Source organism: Vanacampus margaritifer, chromosome 5 (assembly GCF_051991255.1).
Source record: "Vanacampus margaritifer isolate UIUO_Vmar chromosome 5, RoL_Vmar_1.0, whole genome shotgun sequence".
NCBI classification, from domain to species: domain Eukaryota; kingdom Metazoa; phylum Chordata; class Actinopteri; order Syngnathiformes; family Syngnathidae; genus Vanacampus; species Vanacampus margaritifer.
In genome coordinates, this window is record NC_135436.1 from 20,032,998 (window position 1) to 20,050,078 (window position 17,081).

The 17,081-nt window shown below is 42.1% G+C and overlaps 1 protein-coding gene and 6 non-coding genes across 7 annotated transcripts; 6 read left to right on the forward strand and 1 right to left on the reverse strand.

Moving 5' to 3' along the window:
- Positions 1-1,880: 1,880 nt before the first annotated feature.
- On the forward strand, positions 1,881-2,071 carry LOC144052741 (U2 spliceosomal RNA). Its single transcript, XR_013294295.1, has one exon. It is a non-coding gene; the product is annotated as a U2 spliceosomal RNA (small nuclear RNA).
- A 677-nt stretch (positions 2,072-2,748) lies between these two features.
- On the forward strand, positions 2,749-2,912 carry LOC144052730 (U1 spliceosomal RNA). The gene has a single exon (XR_013294285.1). It is a non-coding gene; the product is annotated as a U1 spliceosomal RNA (small nuclear RNA).
- Positions 2,913-3,479: 567 nt separating this feature from the next.
- LOC144052744 (U2 spliceosomal RNA) lies at positions 3,480-3,670 on the forward strand. The gene has a single exon (XR_013294298.1). It is a non-coding gene; the product is annotated as a U2 spliceosomal RNA (small nuclear RNA).
- A 764-nt stretch (positions 3,671-4,434) lies between these two features.
- On the forward strand, positions 4,435-4,598 carry LOC144052722 (U1 spliceosomal RNA). The gene has a single exon (XR_013294277.1). It is a non-coding gene; the product is annotated as a U1 spliceosomal RNA (small nuclear RNA).
- A 1,084-nt stretch (positions 4,599-5,682) lies between these two features.
- LOC144052740 (U2 spliceosomal RNA) lies at positions 5,683-5,873 on the forward strand. Its single transcript, XR_013294294.1, has one exon. It is a non-coding gene; the product is annotated as a U2 spliceosomal RNA (small nuclear RNA).
- Positions 5,874-6,390: 517 nt separating this feature from the next.
- On the forward strand, positions 6,391-6,554 carry LOC144052725 (U1 spliceosomal RNA). The gene has a single exon (XR_013294280.1). It is a non-coding gene; the product is annotated as a U1 spliceosomal RNA (small nuclear RNA).
- Positions 6,555-7,841: 1,287 nt separating this feature from the next.
- Positions 7,842-16,425, reverse strand: LOC144051793 (heterogeneous nuclear ribonucleoprotein L-like). Its single transcript, XM_077565217.1, has 14 exons — positions 16,235-16,425; positions 15,284-15,399; positions 14,681-14,918; positions 14,515-14,602; positions 14,115-14,209; positions 13,941-14,013; positions 11,634-11,666; positions 11,175-11,246; positions 10,048-10,295; positions 9,854-9,975; positions 9,560-9,761; positions 9,434-9,491; positions 8,257-8,367; positions 7,842-8,191 (listed from the first exon to the last, which is right to left on the reverse strand). The coding sequence occupies exons 1-14, from the start codon at positions 16,310-16,312 to the stop codon at positions 8,133-8,135; spliced, it is 1,593 nt and encodes a 530-aa protein (XP_077421343.1). The 5' UTR covers positions 16,313-16,425; the 3' UTR covers positions 7,842-8,132.
- Positions 16,426-17,081: the final 656 nt, after the last annotated feature.

Consider the following 17,081-nt stretch of genomic DNA (forward strand, 5'->3'; position numbering starts at 1 on the left):
CAACCACAATGAAAAGTTGTCTTTCATACTAGACCCCACTAGGTGACAGTATTTTTCATAATTTCATGACAAAACTATATCAATAATTCCTATCAGTTGAATTGAATTTAGGCATTTCATTATCTACAGTCCATAATATCATCAAAAGGTTCAGACAATCTGGAGATATCACTGCATGTAAGCAGCAATAAGGTCATAAACCAACATTGAATGCCCGTGACTTTCGATCCCTCAGGCGGCACGGCATCAAAAACCGACATCACTGTGTATCCAGAAAATGTAATTTAACAGCTGACACCTGCAACTGAATTGTAGCTCCAATTCAGAAGCTGATATCCAATGTGTAATCACAGAAAGCTAGCCATCTGTAATCAGAAAACACATGCAGTACATTGACATTGCAGATACCTAAGCGAAATTTGCATTTATCTGTTGATTCAACTAGTCGACACATGTCACAATCAGGTTACATGTAAGCTAGGTAGACATTCCAACTATTTAAAATGTAATAAAAACTAATACAAACGTTGTCCATATCTGTGATGCTAGTCCCGTATCGTCAAATTTAACTTTTTAACGATATATCTGCTTGCCATTGACTTTCCCACTATCTACCTTCAAAGACCTTGTTTTGTAATTGACTGTGATGCATTTTTTTCCTAGGAATTTGTAAATCATTTTTGGGAACGATTTAGATATATTCAGCGCTCTTTCTGTGTAGTTGCCCAATATGTTATTAAACAATTGCTATTGAATAATCACAATACACAATTATTTAGGTAAGCCTGGGCGTTTAGTAGTGGATAAATCGCCCACCAAGTTGCCTTTATGTAAAAAAAACAATAACCCTGAGATGTCCTAGGTGACTTCAATGTCACTTCAAGTGGCGGAGCACTGACCAATGTAGCTTAAACTACGTCACTTTAAAAGCGTAACAGGTTGGCTGATAAAATTTGATTTTCTCCACACCAACGACTGAAATAAAGCGATACAGAAGACAGAATCATGAGTGACCAGTTGGGAGATTTTCAGCACGCTAACGGGTGTTCCACTTTCCATCAACAGGTAAGCTAATTAAGCATTTCGGAGGCCTTATATCGTGACCAGGAATTTCCTTAACACCATATTATACTTAAATATTATAGCAAACTGTTCGTATATACAGGACATTTCTTACATTACCGTGTGTTTACACTTGACAGCAGTGTGACTAGTAACTACATGCAGTGAATTGACATGGTGTTCTTTTAGCTTTCACTCCCTTGTTGTTTTTGTATTTTTTACTCCTCCATGAGCATGAATGGTTACTATTTTTGGGACGTTGAAACTTTTAATTAGTCAATAAAATGCCCATTACATCAGATTTGACGTTGCTGTGGCACGATAAATGCTTTACCCACGTGTGGTAGGGTTGTAGTTCACCTCCACTACATTGGTGGCGGTAGAGAGCCATTGGCATTAACCAAAGCAGGAAACAGGAAGTAGTTTATAAGGCAGGTCGCATGAGTGTCTTTTCGAGAAAATGTTGATCAACTAACTCTTCTACTCTCCCCAACTTTCGGCCACAGCATTAAACCAACAACCGACTGTTCTTGCAAATGACTAATTATTATCATAGTTTAAAAAAAACGATTACCTAAGGCATAATGAGTTAAGTTTATCATTCTATTGGTCCCACGTGAACCACGTGACACAAATAATACACAAACACAAGAACATCTGAAAGCATTCGGTCGATGTGCAGGTTGAAAAAAACACAGTTGACGAAATATCATTATTACCTGTGGATAGTTGTTGTTTGGCGTGATGGCGATGTGTGCAACCGTAACTTTAACTTGTAGCCTCTGGAAATACTTCGTCGCCCCTGACCCATTGTGGTTATCGCTTCTCGGCCTTTTGGCTAAGATCAAGTGTAGTATCTGTTCTTATCAGTTTAATATCTGATACGTCCCCTACCCGGGGACCATATATTAAATTGATTTTTGGAACTGGGAGATGGAATAGGGGCTTGCTCCGTCCACTCCACGCATCGACCTGGTATTGCAGTATATCCAGGAACGGTGCACCCCCTATTATTGTAAAATTTAATTATTAATATATTAGCTCGAACAAACGAAACTCATGTATTTCTTTGCCAATGTTATTGTATTGTTGTTCCTATGGTGTGTGATTATCTGTGAAGGCGCTTGTTTAACGTCTGCCATAACAACAGGAGGGAGCATAAATGTTATATATGACGTTATTTTTTTTTTAAATGTAATTATTATGGGATTAATGCTTTTCTCGCGAATATTTACCTTGCATTTCCCCCAGAAATGTTTATTTAATATTTACAATTTATGGCCTTATATTAATAATAATACATACATAATAATATGAGTACAATAAAAAGTCATTGTTGTTGAAGAGTGTAGTGTTTGCTACATACCACTAGATGTCAGCAGCGGTAATTTATTGATATGTTGTTACTGACAAGGACAAAGCAAGCGAGGGTGTGTGTAAAGGCGTGGGGATAGGACTGTGAGTAAGGAGCAATGCATTATGGGAAGGTTTTCGCAGATTCTTAAACCCTAATTTGACAATTGTTTAGTTAATGTTAATAACTGGTTAATAACGGGTGTACGAGTGCTTCCGCATCCAGCGTTGTATGTGTGTGCGTGTTCGAATTTTCACGTGTGTACAAAAAGAGAACATGACTGAAGATGGTGTGTGTGCTAAAGACCTCAGCGTTGGTGATCTGTACAACTCATACTTACCTGGCAGGGGAGATACCATGATCAAGAAGGTGGTTCACCCAGGGTGAGGCTCAGCCATTGCACTCCGGCTGTGCTGACCTCTGCAAATTCCCCAAATGTGGGAATCTCGACTGCACAATTTCTGGTAGTGGGGGACTGCGTCCGCGCTCTCCCCTGATAATATGTAAATAATTAAATGAAAGGGAAATGAAAGTATCATCAGCGTGAGATCGCTCCACTTAGTAATGCCCAGACCGGAATGTAATGACTATTGCAGTTGGTCGAGCGCTACTGTCATTTTGCCAACAAGTAAGAAACAGGAAGTAGTAAATAGTAGCCGCATAGTGTCTTTTTGTCAAAATGTTGGTCAAACGGGCTGCTCTGTTTCAGCTACAGCATTATATCAACCGATTGTTATTGCAAATTACTAATTATTTTCGTTAGTTAAAAAAATAACTATTCTCATACGGCAGAAGTAGTTCAGTTTATTAATTCATCCATGGTTTATTGCCGAATTCTATTGGGTCGATGTAAAGCACGTGACACAAAACATACACAAACACAGAACATCTGAAAACGTTCACATTAATGTCAACACGTTTGATGCGCAGGTTGAAAACAACGCAGTTGACGCATTATCATTCTAAACTGTGTGTAGTTGTTTGGCGTGTCGGGTGATGTGTGCAACCGCAACTTAAAGTTGTAGTCTCTGGAATTAAGTTCTTGCCCCTGACCCATTGTGGTTATGCTTCTCGGCCTTTTGGCTAAGATCAAGTGTAGTATCTGTTCTTATCAGTTTAATATCTGATACGTCCCCTATCCGGGGACCATATATTAAATTGATTTTTGGAACTGGGAGATGGAATAGGGGCTTGCTCCGTCCACTCCACGCATCGACCTGGTATTGCAGTACTTCCAGGAAGGGTGCACCCCTTGAAATTGTCAAATACAAAGAAATCTTTAACCTTTGAAACAATATGTTAATAATTAAGTATCATTAATTCATTTTGGTTCGTGTATGTATAATAATAGAAACGTGATATTTACATTATGAGATGATAGGAGCATTTTAGATGAACATTACGGTGCAGTGGGTGCTGCACCAGCCTTATTGGAGAAGGTAAAACTAATAAAGTGTTTAATCTTAGTAAGAAATTCATTTGTGTGCAACTTTTGCTGTCATGTTATTAAAAGTTTTGTGATCGCGACAGTATACACGCCATGTCATGTGAATGGAAGTCCTGTAGGTGGCAGTAGCATTTTAGATGCACATCCAACACACTCCTAACCCGATGTGTTGTCTGTTTGTGACGTAAAAAATGCATTATTTAATACATTATACACGCATACACACATGCACGCACCTCATTACGGTTAAGTTCATTGTTTTGAATGTAGTCGGGTAATTTCTGTTTTATCCCAATTTTAGACGTTGCATGTGTGAATAGACGCAGTTTAATGATAGGATATCATCTCTCGATGCCGCTATGCATTATGGGAAGCCACTGACTCCCGACTCCAACTTCAAATACTCAAATAGAACGCATATTTGTCAGTGTATTTGCTTACACTACCTTTTAAATTTCCGTATGTGTGTTATGTGTTCCGATATGTCCGAATGATTGTTCACAAGTTATGAAACCATCGCTTCACATAGTGTGCGCGTGAATGACTCTCGTGCTCGCGCCGCATCCAACTCATACTTACCTGGCAGGGGAGATACCATGATCAAGAAGGTGGTTCACCCAGGGTGAGGCTCAGCCATTGCACTCCGGCTGTGCTGACCCCTGCGAATTCCCCAAATGTGGGAATCTCGACTGCATAATTTGTGGTAGTGGGGGACTGCGTCCGCGCTCTCCCCTGATTACGTGTTAAATTAAAAAATATAAGAAATAACGTGTAGTTCCAGCCTTGACTGATTCTTAGCACAGTTTTGAATTCTCAAAACTTTCGCACGGTTAATCATGACCGTATCTGTGTATTAGAACAGCAGGCTCTCGGCGAGACACAGCGGAACACGGAAGCAGTTAATTAACACACAATATGACATTTTACCTTCAAATCATAGTCTTTAGTCCACCCTCCTGACTGCGCAGCTGCGGTGCCATTTCTGACTTGAACACCGGGGAGAATATGCCCCTTATAAAGTATGGCACGAATAGCGACGTGTCACTAATTTTATGTTTTAAAATAATAATTAAAAAAAAAAAACATAGAAGTGCTGGTCTTTTGAACAGCCCTTTTAACCGAACGGCTCCCTTTAAAGAGCCATAAATCCGACTGTTGTTTGTATTGTTTCCTTGAGCAGTGCATCGTTGCTGATTTATTATTTTGTATTTTTTACGTTGAAACTTGTGATGGTCGGTCAACATTCGTGACTTGTGACTTTGCATGCTGGCAGCATATTTTTCATAAACGATAATAACGAAACTCGCGCGTGTTCTCGACCAAATTCATCGATGCGTGTAGTTCACCTCCACTGCGTTGATGGCGGTAGAGTGCTACTGTCATTTTGCTAGCAAGCAGGAACAGGAAGTAGCTGCATGATGTATTTTTGTCAAAATGTTGGTCAAACAGCTGCCCTGTTTTGGACCACAGCAATATACCAACAGCCGATTGTTATTACAAATGATAAATTATTTTCGTCGGTTTTTAAAAACTATTCTCACATGGCATAAGGAGTTCAGTTTATTGCCGCTTTCTATTGGGTCGACGTGAACCACGTGGACAAAACACACACAAACACACGAACATCTGAACACGTTCATAATGTTCAAAACGTTCTTTGCGCAGGTAAAAAACAACGCAGTTGACGCATTTTCATTCTAAATGGTGTATAGGGTTTTGGCATGTCGGTTATGTGACATTATAATTAGTCTACGCGTGCAACCGTAACTTTAACTTGTAGTCTCTGGAAATACTTAGTCGCCCCTGACCCATTATGGTTATCGCTTCTCGGCCTTTTGGCTAAGATCAAGTGTAGTATCTGTTCTTATCAGTTTAATATCTGATACGTCCCCTACCCGGGGACCATATATTAAATTGATTTTTGGAACTGGGAGATGGAATAGGGGCTTGCTCCGTCCACTCCACGCATCGACCTGGTATTGCAGTATCTCCAGGAACGGTGCACCCCCTATAATTGTCAAAACAAATATTTTCGATGTTAGCTCTAGCAAACTCTTGCATTTCTTTGCCAATATTGTTGTACATATGGTGTGTGATGATCTGTGAAGGCGGTTGTTTAACGTCTGCCATAACAGGAGGGAGTATAAATGATATATATGACGTTATTTTTTTTAATAGAATTCTTATGGGATTAATACCTTTCTCGCGAATATTTACTTGAATTTCCCCCAGAAATGTTTATTTAATATTTACAATGGATGGCCTTATTTTACAATGGATGGAAGGCGTGGGGATAGGACTGTGAGTAAGGAGCAATGCATTATGGGAAGGTTTTTGCAGATTCTTAAACCCTAATTTGACAATTGTTTAGTTAATGTTAATAACTGGTTAATAACGGGTGTACGAGTGCTTCCACATCCAGCGTTGTATGTGTGTGTGTTCGAATTTTCACGTGTTTACAAAAAGAGAACACGACTGAAGATGGTGTGTGTGCTAAAGACTTCAGCGTTGGTGATCTGCACAACTCATACTTACCTGGCAGGGGAGATACCATGATCAAGAAGGTGGTTCACCCAGGGTGAGGCTCAGCCATTGCACTCCGGCTGTGCTGACCTCTGCGAATTCCCCAAATGTGGGAATCTCGACTGCACAATTTCTGGTAGTGGGGGACTGCGTTCGCGCTCTCCCCTGATAATTTGTCAAGAGTAAATGATGTTCCACCAAGCATAACCTATTTATCAACACTCATTCTTGAATTTTAATGGTTTGTTGTACATATGTATTTTTGATCTATTTTGGTGAGCACTAGAATACACAAACAGTAAGGCATTGTACATATTTTTAAACAGTACACACATCGATTAGTACTAGTGGATCCTCACCTAGTTGGGGTTATTGCATTTGCAAATTCACCTATTTACTGAGTGTAGCATAAAGAAAAAAAAAAACTTTTTTTTCTCTGGCAAAATAATGCCTTACTGTATTTATATTTGTAGTAGCACCTCTTTGAGTCAAACTTAATGCGCAGTAACTGTTCACCAAAACACTGATCCATTCAACCAACTAATCTAAATATATAACTGGATAGCCGACAAGCCAAGACTTTTGAAGTCGCAAGGCTGCCATAATGCTCCTCCCAAGAAACATTTCTTGGCATACAATCATGCATTTACAGTATCAACATTGAAGAACATTTGAGACCGTATTTAGCAGAAACAGCATAATTTATTATGTTTTAAATTTGTCAAACATAAACAAGAGGAGTTCATTTTTTTAGAGAATTATAACTAATTCAACAAAAGATGCCTCTGCCAAATAAAATTGCAGTCTAAGGAACTGAGCGAAAAAAAAGAAAAAGGGATTCTTCAAAGCAGCACATACCATCCATCCACTTATTTAATTTTTTTACTTAAAAAATAAATTAAAAAATAGTGACCCCCCCAGCCTTATACTAACTGCTTGTGAGCTGTATATGTTTCATCTGTACTCATACCCTATAGTTCATGCAGTAGTCTGCTGCAAGATGGTCGCCCTGTGACTTCAACAGCTGTGTATGGGCTATCGGCTATCTAGTCATATATTCAGTGATTCAACCACACTTGTATACAAATGCAGCTGTGTCGGTGCTACAAATTAAGTCGAGGCAGGTGAACAAATACTTTGGGGTAATTTAATGTATTGTATTCATTCCAACTAAGACTAAAACTTGCCCAAAAAATGTGACATGGCGGGGGAGAACACATGTAAAATGGCATTCTTATACATATTAAAAACAGCGCTAAAATTTGGAGATTACCTTTTCATGCACCTCAAGTGAGATAAGCTGAATCCAATCAGTCTGTGTTGAAGACATCAGTAAATAGAAACTGTTGGCTGTAGTGTGCTTGCATTGTTGGATGCAATTACTTCATTAAATTTAGTGAGTTATATAAAAAAAATCTTCGAAATTTCATTTAAACCACTTGACAGACATCGCAATCCACTTTCAGACACTATTTTTTTTATTTTCTTATAACAAAACGATGACAATGTTGAAGTCACGAAGTGACAATGACTACATAAAAAAAGCAACAAAAGTGTCAAAATAAAAACAGCTTGAAAGGCAATATCAACCCTAAAAATCAATCGACTCTCACCATGAGCAGAAATCAAAAACAAAAGACGACTGCAGACCAGAACGTTGTTACTGTGACACTTAAAACATTTGCCCATCCTCACACAAACTGATAAACATGTGGAGTCCACACCAACTTGAAACCCAACGTGTGTTTAGTTGGCATGTTGAACGGTGGAGAAGCACAGCTTGAGGGTGTATGGATACGGACCGGCTGAAACAAAGAGTCTGGAGTTAGCTAAAAGTACTGACATGGGGAAAAAGTGGTGCACCACATACTTGAGTTCTTCATCTGGTAGTGGTTCATCAAAGCCAGCGCTTCCATGGCATCATTGATGGATTCCCATTCCAGCAGGCCGGAAGCACTGCGGTCACTTGAAGCAGCACCGCCTAGTGGAGGAAACGGGGGAGAAAAACATGACGTCCCATTAGATTTGGTGAGTGGATGACCTACCGAATATACTTAAAATTGGAAAAGCTACATAAAAAGATGACATTTGACCCCCCCCCCCCCCACCGATTTTATTTTTTATGGTTATTCACGTATTTTCCCCATTTAAAAAAAGCATTGTGATAACAGTATTGCCTAACCACAACAGAGAAAATAGGATCAGATCTATTTTCTCTAGGAAATTACATGTAGGTTCCAGGAAATCAATCAATTTCTTATGCGTCTTTCTTCACGCACTTACAATGCACATCGATTCTCCTGTCTTGGCTTCCGACACGCCCACCCGCGTAACCGGTGAAAACTAGAACTGCACAAACGGAAATCAAACTTACTTTTTTTTTTTTTTTTTTAAACAGAAGTGCTGCTTTTAATATTGTGAAATGACGCAATATTATAATATTGCCGTTATCGTTATATCCCTACTGTTTAGGTAATGCGGCAACTTGTGAACACCTACCAAACTTTTGTTTTGGCCAATCATGGCAACGGATGAAAACGTCACAAGATAAAAAACTAAACAAAAAAAAAAAACATGACCATCTTTAACAGCTAAAAATGGACAAAGCGCTCTTACTGTTGTTGTTTCAAAAAGGAAATTGTGGGTAATTCTGCAAAAACAGAATTGCAGCGTCCATGCATTTGTCCACCAGTTTCCCCAAGGCCTCTGCGCTTGTTGTTTTCGTCACATCCGCGCATACCCTGCCCCCAAACACACTTTTTGTGATTGGTCCAAACCACAGATGGAAATCAGCAGGCTCGGTACAAGATGGATTCTCGAGACTTTGTCAACTCACAAATACTGTGAGAACTCAGCTTATTGCATCACTGCTAGTTGCTAAAACGTGTTTTTGAAATTCTAATCTAAACAATGATAACATCAGTCAGCTGACAACTGAGGGAGGCGGCAGCAAACGGTGAAACTAGTAAAAAAAAGATAAATACAAACCCAACTGCCATAAAAATAAAATAAAAATTAATCTAATGATTTAATGACTTCTTACTTACTCTTGCTTGTGAACATTTTGACATTGATGGGGGACTTAACGCCGATGTCCTCACAGATCTGGAATGAGAAGGGACAGCTGAATCAGCCTGGCAGGTGCCGAGTTGGTGTTCAAGTACGCTACTCACCTGGGAGAAAATCTCTGCCGTGACATCGGGCTGAGCGTTGAAGAAGTGCAGCACGTTGCTGGGGTGCTGGATGCGGTTCTTGGCCGCCTGCTCGGGCGACGTGAAGCGGTTATTCCTGGAGCCGTGGAAGTCCTTGAAGCTGCTGGAGCCGTCCTCCAACTCGTAGCACTGGCCCGGCACGATGGCCTGCTGCTTGGAGACGCTGTGTCCACGGAAACGGCGGGGGAGGGATCATACGGGATGTCTCGCATGACGCGCGATGCAATTGCTTCTCGCCTACGAGCGTCCACTCACCACACGTTGAGCTTCTGACCAAACAGGAAGTTGCTGTTGAGGTGCGTGATGGCGCGGTCCACGGCGTAGCAGTCGCCCATCTCCACCATAGCGGCACCCGGCTTGCTCTTCATGAATTTCACCTTCGAAGTTACATTAGATTGTGTGCATTAAATCTTACGCAAGTATGCTACAGGCATCAAATATGTACTGACCCGCTCCACGTTGCCGTAGAGACAGAATATGTTGAAGACGCGGTCTGCGTTCATCTTGGCGGGCTCCAGTCCGTACACCATCACCACTGGTGAGTCTGCGTGGGCTCCGTACTCGCCGGGGGGAGGTGGCGGGGCCCCATAGCTGGGCCCGTAGTTTCTACCGCCGCGGCCCCTCATCGCAGGACCCATGCGGCGGTTCTCGTAGGGCGAGGAGCTGTAGTTCTCATCATAGCCGTGGTAGCCGCCACCTGGGTAATGGAGACAGACGCCGCTACTTAGAAGCATAGGGTGAGATTGCGACCAATCCACATGGCGTACAAGATGTTGCCTTTTTTATAGGGCTGGGTAATAAATTGAATTAATTCAATTGACTGTCAATTTGAAAATTGAATCGTTGAAAATTTGCAAAAATCGCGTAACCAACTTTTGTCTTCCGGATTATTAAAAACTGTTGTTCTTATGTTCTGTTCCATCCAGATGTTATGTTGTGAGTTGTAATTTTCCACATGTGTCAGAATGCTGAATGGGTGGTTTACAAGACATGTTAATAGCTACCAACTACTCAATGGGGTAGATGCCACGGACTTGCGGGTTTCACCCAACAGCTTCATTTCCGGCCACTGGTGGCCGCGTTCCAACACTCGTAGCCCCACCCCTGCACTCCCGCTGTGGGCGTCTCAACTCTCAGATACTTCGGACAACTGAGACAGACACACTCGCACCCGTTGATGGAAACGCGCAGCCGAGGGGCACAAAGGCGGAAGCGCAAGAACTGGGACGCGGCCCACACGGCGCAAACAGGAAACAGAAACAAAGCTGATGAGTGGAAAAACAGGAAGTCGGAAGTTCCGCCTCCTCTGGGGCATATACCCCATAGTGGTAGTTAAGAACAAACTATGACTGTTAAAAGTCTAAGTGTAAAACTGATTTAGAATCAGTATACATTATTGTTGCCTGAGCATTTTGCACTGGAATAATTTTTGAATAAATTAAACCTTTAAATAAACATTTGTACGGATTATTGGATTGTAATCGTCCTGAATGACTGAAGGAAAAAATAAATAAATAAAAGATTTCATGTTTTGGCCATATCGCCCAGCCCTACATTAAATTATTTATTGTCTTACTGTACTCCGGCGGGTGGTCACCCAGCAAGGCGGGCTGGCGCTGACGCTTGTTGGGGTTGGTACTCATGTCATCTTTGAGAGGAAACCAAATCATTACAGCATGAGGCAGCCCAGGGGGGTTAAAAAAATAAAATAAACACACATCAACACAAAGAAATGCACAAGAACACCAACACAAGAGCACTATAAACAGTGTCAGTCATTGAAATAAGAGAAAAACTAAACTAAACATGTAACATGCCTTAGATTAAGACTCTACTGCAGGGTGTGCCAATGTGCATACAACCATTTTAATATATTTGTATTAAATGGTCCCCTTTAGACAAGGGAGGTAGACGTAGCATTTAGTGCGGAGGGGGCAGACAGATGGGTTGAAGGTGTATGCAGGGTTAGGGGGTGGGGGTGAGTTCAAACTGTCAAACAGGGGCAAGACAAATACTTTGGAGAAAGAAAACACACCTGCGTTGCTCCCATTGCCATCCACGTCGCCATCTGCACGGGTACACAATCACACACATTCAGAGAGGCGGCCATGTTATACGGTCACAATGTCAGCACAGTGGGTGGCAGAGGCAGTGGGGGGGGGGGGTCACGTCACTTTAACTAAGGTGGCAGTAAAGCTGTGTGGCGACAGGCCCTCGCTTCCGGCACCTCGGCTACAAGCTTGACACGTGGCGTCAAGAGAAAAGGGGTTTCTCAACACTGAACTGGTGGCAGTCCGGAGAGTGTAAAAAAAAAAAAAAAAAAAAAGTGAGGTGTGGCCATGTTGGGTGCTGAGGAGGCTTCTCGTGTTACTTACTGCATGCGCACACACACAGGAAGGCAGGCTGCGGTGGCTTCACCACTCCATTACTCATTTCATCGCACACCCATAGCCTCTTTAGCGGAGGGCGATAGATACAACTGGCCACCTCGGCGTCTTAACGAGCGCCGCCCGGTCCCGCTTTCAGGCTTTCCGTTCCCTTTTTGGAACAGTCCGCTTAAGGAGGGAGAGAAGGAGGCCGGCCCCCGAGGCAACATGGCCTCACGCGGAAGGACTTAGCCAGCTTCTAGACTCTGAAAGGGGAGACAAAGCATCGATACAAGGAGGCATGTAGAGAAGGACAAGGCTGAGTCAGCAGAAATGGGCCTGCGTGTTCTGTTCTGGTGTTGTCAGCAGTGTCTTCATCAGTCGGCTCTCCGTGCTTGGATCAGTTGCGGTGTGTGGTGCTGTTGGCGCATCAGTGTGGCCCTTTTTGTCTGTTCTGGGTGGGTGTGTTGTCCTCACTGGTGTCAGCCTCCATTTTTGGGGGGGGTGGTGGTGGTGGTGGTGGTGATGATGATGACTGGAAGTGGGAGTGGGAGGGGGGTGTGGTGTTGAAGATTTTGGAGCGCCTCGATGTGTCTGGGACCAAGCGTAGCTCGGCACCTTCTAGACGTGTGCGCTGTCGTCACGGCTCGCGAGGAGAAATAAAGTCCCACACAGTCTTGACTGGGAGGGCGGGGGGGTGTGTGAGAGAGGGACTGTGTCCTCTTTAGAGAACACAAGGTGGCAGCGATGACGTCAGCATGTATCTGCCACTCCCCTTCTGTGACTTTAGTGCGTTTGTGCCCGAGTGTAACTGTAGGAGATCAGTTGTGTTTCCAGAAAAAAGACTCAAGGGGGGGAAAAAAATGTTAAAGATTGACGTGCACATTTGACAAGCTGCGGCTGTGTGCACAAGAATGCAGACGCAAAGTGCTTCACACGAATGCATATCATGAGAGCGCAACAATTAAAACATACAACTAATAGATGTGGTACATGTACAACTAGCGAAAAGCATGCATGTCAAAATATTTGACTTAACACAGGAGATTAAAAAAAAATTATAAAATAAAATAAAAACTGAATTTGAGATAGTGTATGCTTCTCAAGCCCAATGGCCCTAAAACGAAACCACCATTTTACGATCGATAATAAGGCCAGGACAATAAATGTGCTAAGCAACAATTTACAATTTCTGTGTTTTCTTTTAATTCAAAACACCACAGAAAAAAAACACTTTGTATTTTCATTAAAAATACAATGCACAAAATTTGAAACGTGATCACAATTTTTATGGAAAATGTATCTTAAGCAGCGAGACTCAACAAGCTTGGGTCAATCAATGGATTGAATCTAAGAACACACTTGTGGACAAACTTGTTAATTAAAGAAAAAGCCACAGTGGTAACTGAAATCACTTGAAACTTACAAAAGTGACATAAAAAATGATCATAGAGTTAATTTTCAATCAATTAAATCGATTAATTGTTGCACCTTTACTAGAAATAAAATCTGCCTCATTTTATTCACACTGTCGTACTATGCAACTACATTTTAATGTTGCTCTTTATGGCAGTACTTGCCGCACCAAATATTTTAGGTTGTACTAAAAAATTTGAGACAGTTGGGGGGTTCTACTGTATACCAGTGACTTCAAGCAACACAAGCAGCGGAAATACAACATTAACATTGCTCAGGCTGGCCCGAACAGAACAAGCGATGCCAAAACACCAGTTGCGAGCTGCATGTAAATGTCGCCGTTTTCCGCAACAAAGCGTTGCTGACATTCCCGCCACACAGTCGCAGGCTACTTGTGGGTTTTATACTTAAAACCACAACAGTGTTTTGTGTTGAAGATGTGAATGTGCCCTCTGCTGTGTGACCACATCACGTGGGGACTACTTGTGTGACACTTGGTGATGTTGACATTGTGATGCATGTGTCTGTCATTACGTTTTTGTATGTGTGAGAGGTATTACCTGATCCACCCAAATTGGGATTAGTGTAGTCCCAAGTGTCTTGATCATTCTTGAACACATTCAACCGAGCGGGCTGAGGGAACAAAGCACAAAGACATGTTTGGATGGGAAAATAAAATAAATAACCAATATGTTAAGGACATATTCTTTGAGTGTGGGGTCCACTGGGAGTACCTTGGCGTATTCGATCTTCAGCGTGCAGCATCCAGAGTAAATGTCGGCTCCATTGAGAGAAGCTTTGGCTCGCTGGGCACTTTGCACAGAGTCAAATGTAACATTGAAGTTAAGGTGTCACCTTGTTATTTACTAGTCATTCATTTACATATAATTAATTAAACCATGAAAATGATCTTTAATGTTAAATGTTCCCTTTTTGTATATTGCAGTCAGACAGACATCAATGATAAAAATAAAAAAAAGATAATAAATATTACAGGACTCTCATTACTGTAAACGCTCAATGGGCCGAACTGAAAAGGAAAAAAAATGGAGCGCCGCATACTTCACTCTGCTATGGTTATTACCCTTTTGATAAAGACTATATTATACTATATACTGCCAACTCTGAAAGGATATTCCACCATGGCTTGTACGCCGTTCTTCCTAAAGATGACAATTCTGTGGACAGGGCCACAGTTGTTGCAGATGGTGTAAAGTACCTCCTGTAGAGGAAAAAAAGTATGGCATCTGGTATAGAGATAACAGAGGCAACGCCAAATCTTTTATTTTGACTCACTCACCGTGGTGATGGGGTAGATGGGGTTCATGATGGTGAGTAACAGTATGTTGTTGACACTCCTCGAGTCATCAGAGTCGCCTGGCCTAGAGATCTTCTGGCTGGTGGAGTAGTTGATGAAGGCCGGGTGGCCAGCAATGTACACCTGGTTGTCAGCAGCGTAGGTCACCGCTGTGGACGAGCCGTTCATATCCTCGTACTCTACCAGTGCCTGGCGCTTCTTGGGCATCAGCACGACATAGCTTGTAAAATAAGAGGGGTGGGAAGATTATTTTGAGTGTCAGTGTTTATATACTACGTCAATACAGCATTTTGACTGTACTCAAAACCTTTAATTAGGAATTAATTGTAGTGCAATAGTTTAAGATTTGCCCGTGTAAATAGTTAAAAAGTGTAACGTCTCAACATTCCCCTGGTACTTTTTGGAAAATGAATGCTCTCCATTTTGTGTTGTTCTAGTCAATGTTTTTAGTTGCCCCTTTATATAATACCACAAAACTGCACACAATTTCTTGGCATATGGTGACAATTTTGAAGAAACAATATAACCAAAGATTGCATGTTTCCCCAATCAAAACCACAGACATTTGATCTCAGTTTTCTTCACCTGATGGTTCCAAACTCTTGCAGGGCCTCTGTCAGATCCGACTCCGTAACACCATCTACCAGGCCTCGGACGTGCACCACCACGGAAGGAAGGGTTTTGTGAGGATCTTCATAGCCCTACGACAGAAATGGATAGTAAGCATGAGTCTCCTTTAAATGTCACACACTACATAATTTTTTTTTTTCAAAATGTTGGCATTAAACTTCTAACCTCCACATAACGACAACACATTCACCGGCGCAGAAATTGTACTTGTTCTCGCACGATTCACGGCAAAAAAATAATAATAAAACAGTTAGGTGGAGAGTTACCGGTCACGGCAAAATAACAGCCACGCAAAAATGTGCTGCTTTCGCTGTATTTACAATATATTTGCAAGACTTGGCTTAAAAAAAACATGGGGTCCGCGCCATGTCTGACCAAACATCGGGAGTGCTTGATTAAATAGGGTCCGAGTTAGCTTATCCAAGTAGCAATGGGGCCAACTGTTAAAACTAGTTACTTCTAGAAAGTAAATACATATCGTACGATGGGGAAAGTAAGCACTGTGTAAATAAATATATGTTTATATACGACTGGACTTGCATTTGCACGGTAACAAACGTTGCAAGTTGGGTAAAACAGAGGCTAACCAGTTAGCTGTTAGCATACAGGATAGCTAAAGGTTACGTAGTTGCCGGCGCGAGAACAAAGCACCGAGCTCGGGTTAAGGCCTAGCGGGGCAAAAACGCCCGAAATGCCGTCATTCCGACGTACATAGCACGACCTACTGGGTAATTTGAGTTGTAAGTTAGTCATTAGCTACGCAGAAATGTTATAGCTGGAAGCAAAAAGGGAACAATTTGAGACGTTCTGAGCGAAACCGTGTTCGTAATTTAGCATCTGGCGCACTCGCATAACTCACGTTGTGCGAGCAATACAAAGCTCGTATACACCCAACAACTTGCTCACCGTTGACATTCCGTCGGTTTTCTGTCTTTTGGTCGCCCTACCGTCTTCGCTATAATATCGACTAGCCGCGGTTGCCATGTTCCCGTTTTAAGAAGGATGGTGGCCAGTAGTCAAAACTATTAAATGGAAGCGCAACGAGGTTCTCGTTCTCGTCCAAATCATACGCCCATATTGTCCCGCATTGTCTGGTAGGCGGAGACACACGTCAATCTATGCGTCACTAGAGCTGCAGCCTATAAAAACTCAAGATTCCAAAACGTTTCACTCTATGCATTATTTTAACACGGCTGTTTCTGCCATTAGCGCTCAAACTTATCCCAGCTATACAAATTGTACAAATATTAAATGGATTACATACAGTAATCAAATTTCTGGAAAACAAGTATTTGTTGCGCCAATAGCATAATTACGTCAATGTTATGTTTTACCTGTGAAAAGACAAGTGGGCTACCCACATGTCTTGCAGCCCAAGCTGCTACAAATCTCAACAGCGTATAACGGGGTAGATTCCACGGACTTCCGGGTTTTACACATCAGGGCCGTTTCCGGCCACTGCTGACCGCGTTCCAACACTCGTAGCCCCACCCCTGCGCCCCAGCTCATCAGCGGGAGGGCGTCTCCGCTATCTGAAATGCTTTGGACACTTGAGACAGACACTACACACTAGCAGCCTAGCACCCGTCGACGGAAACGCACAACCGAGGGGCACGAGTACGGGTCCCACACGTCGCAAACGGAAACGAAATGGCTGGGTGAAGAGTTGGAAGTCCCACCTCCGCCGTTGAATATAGTCCATAGTGTTAATCTTTATTCGGTGTAAACAACATGGTGGTCAGCTGAAATTGTC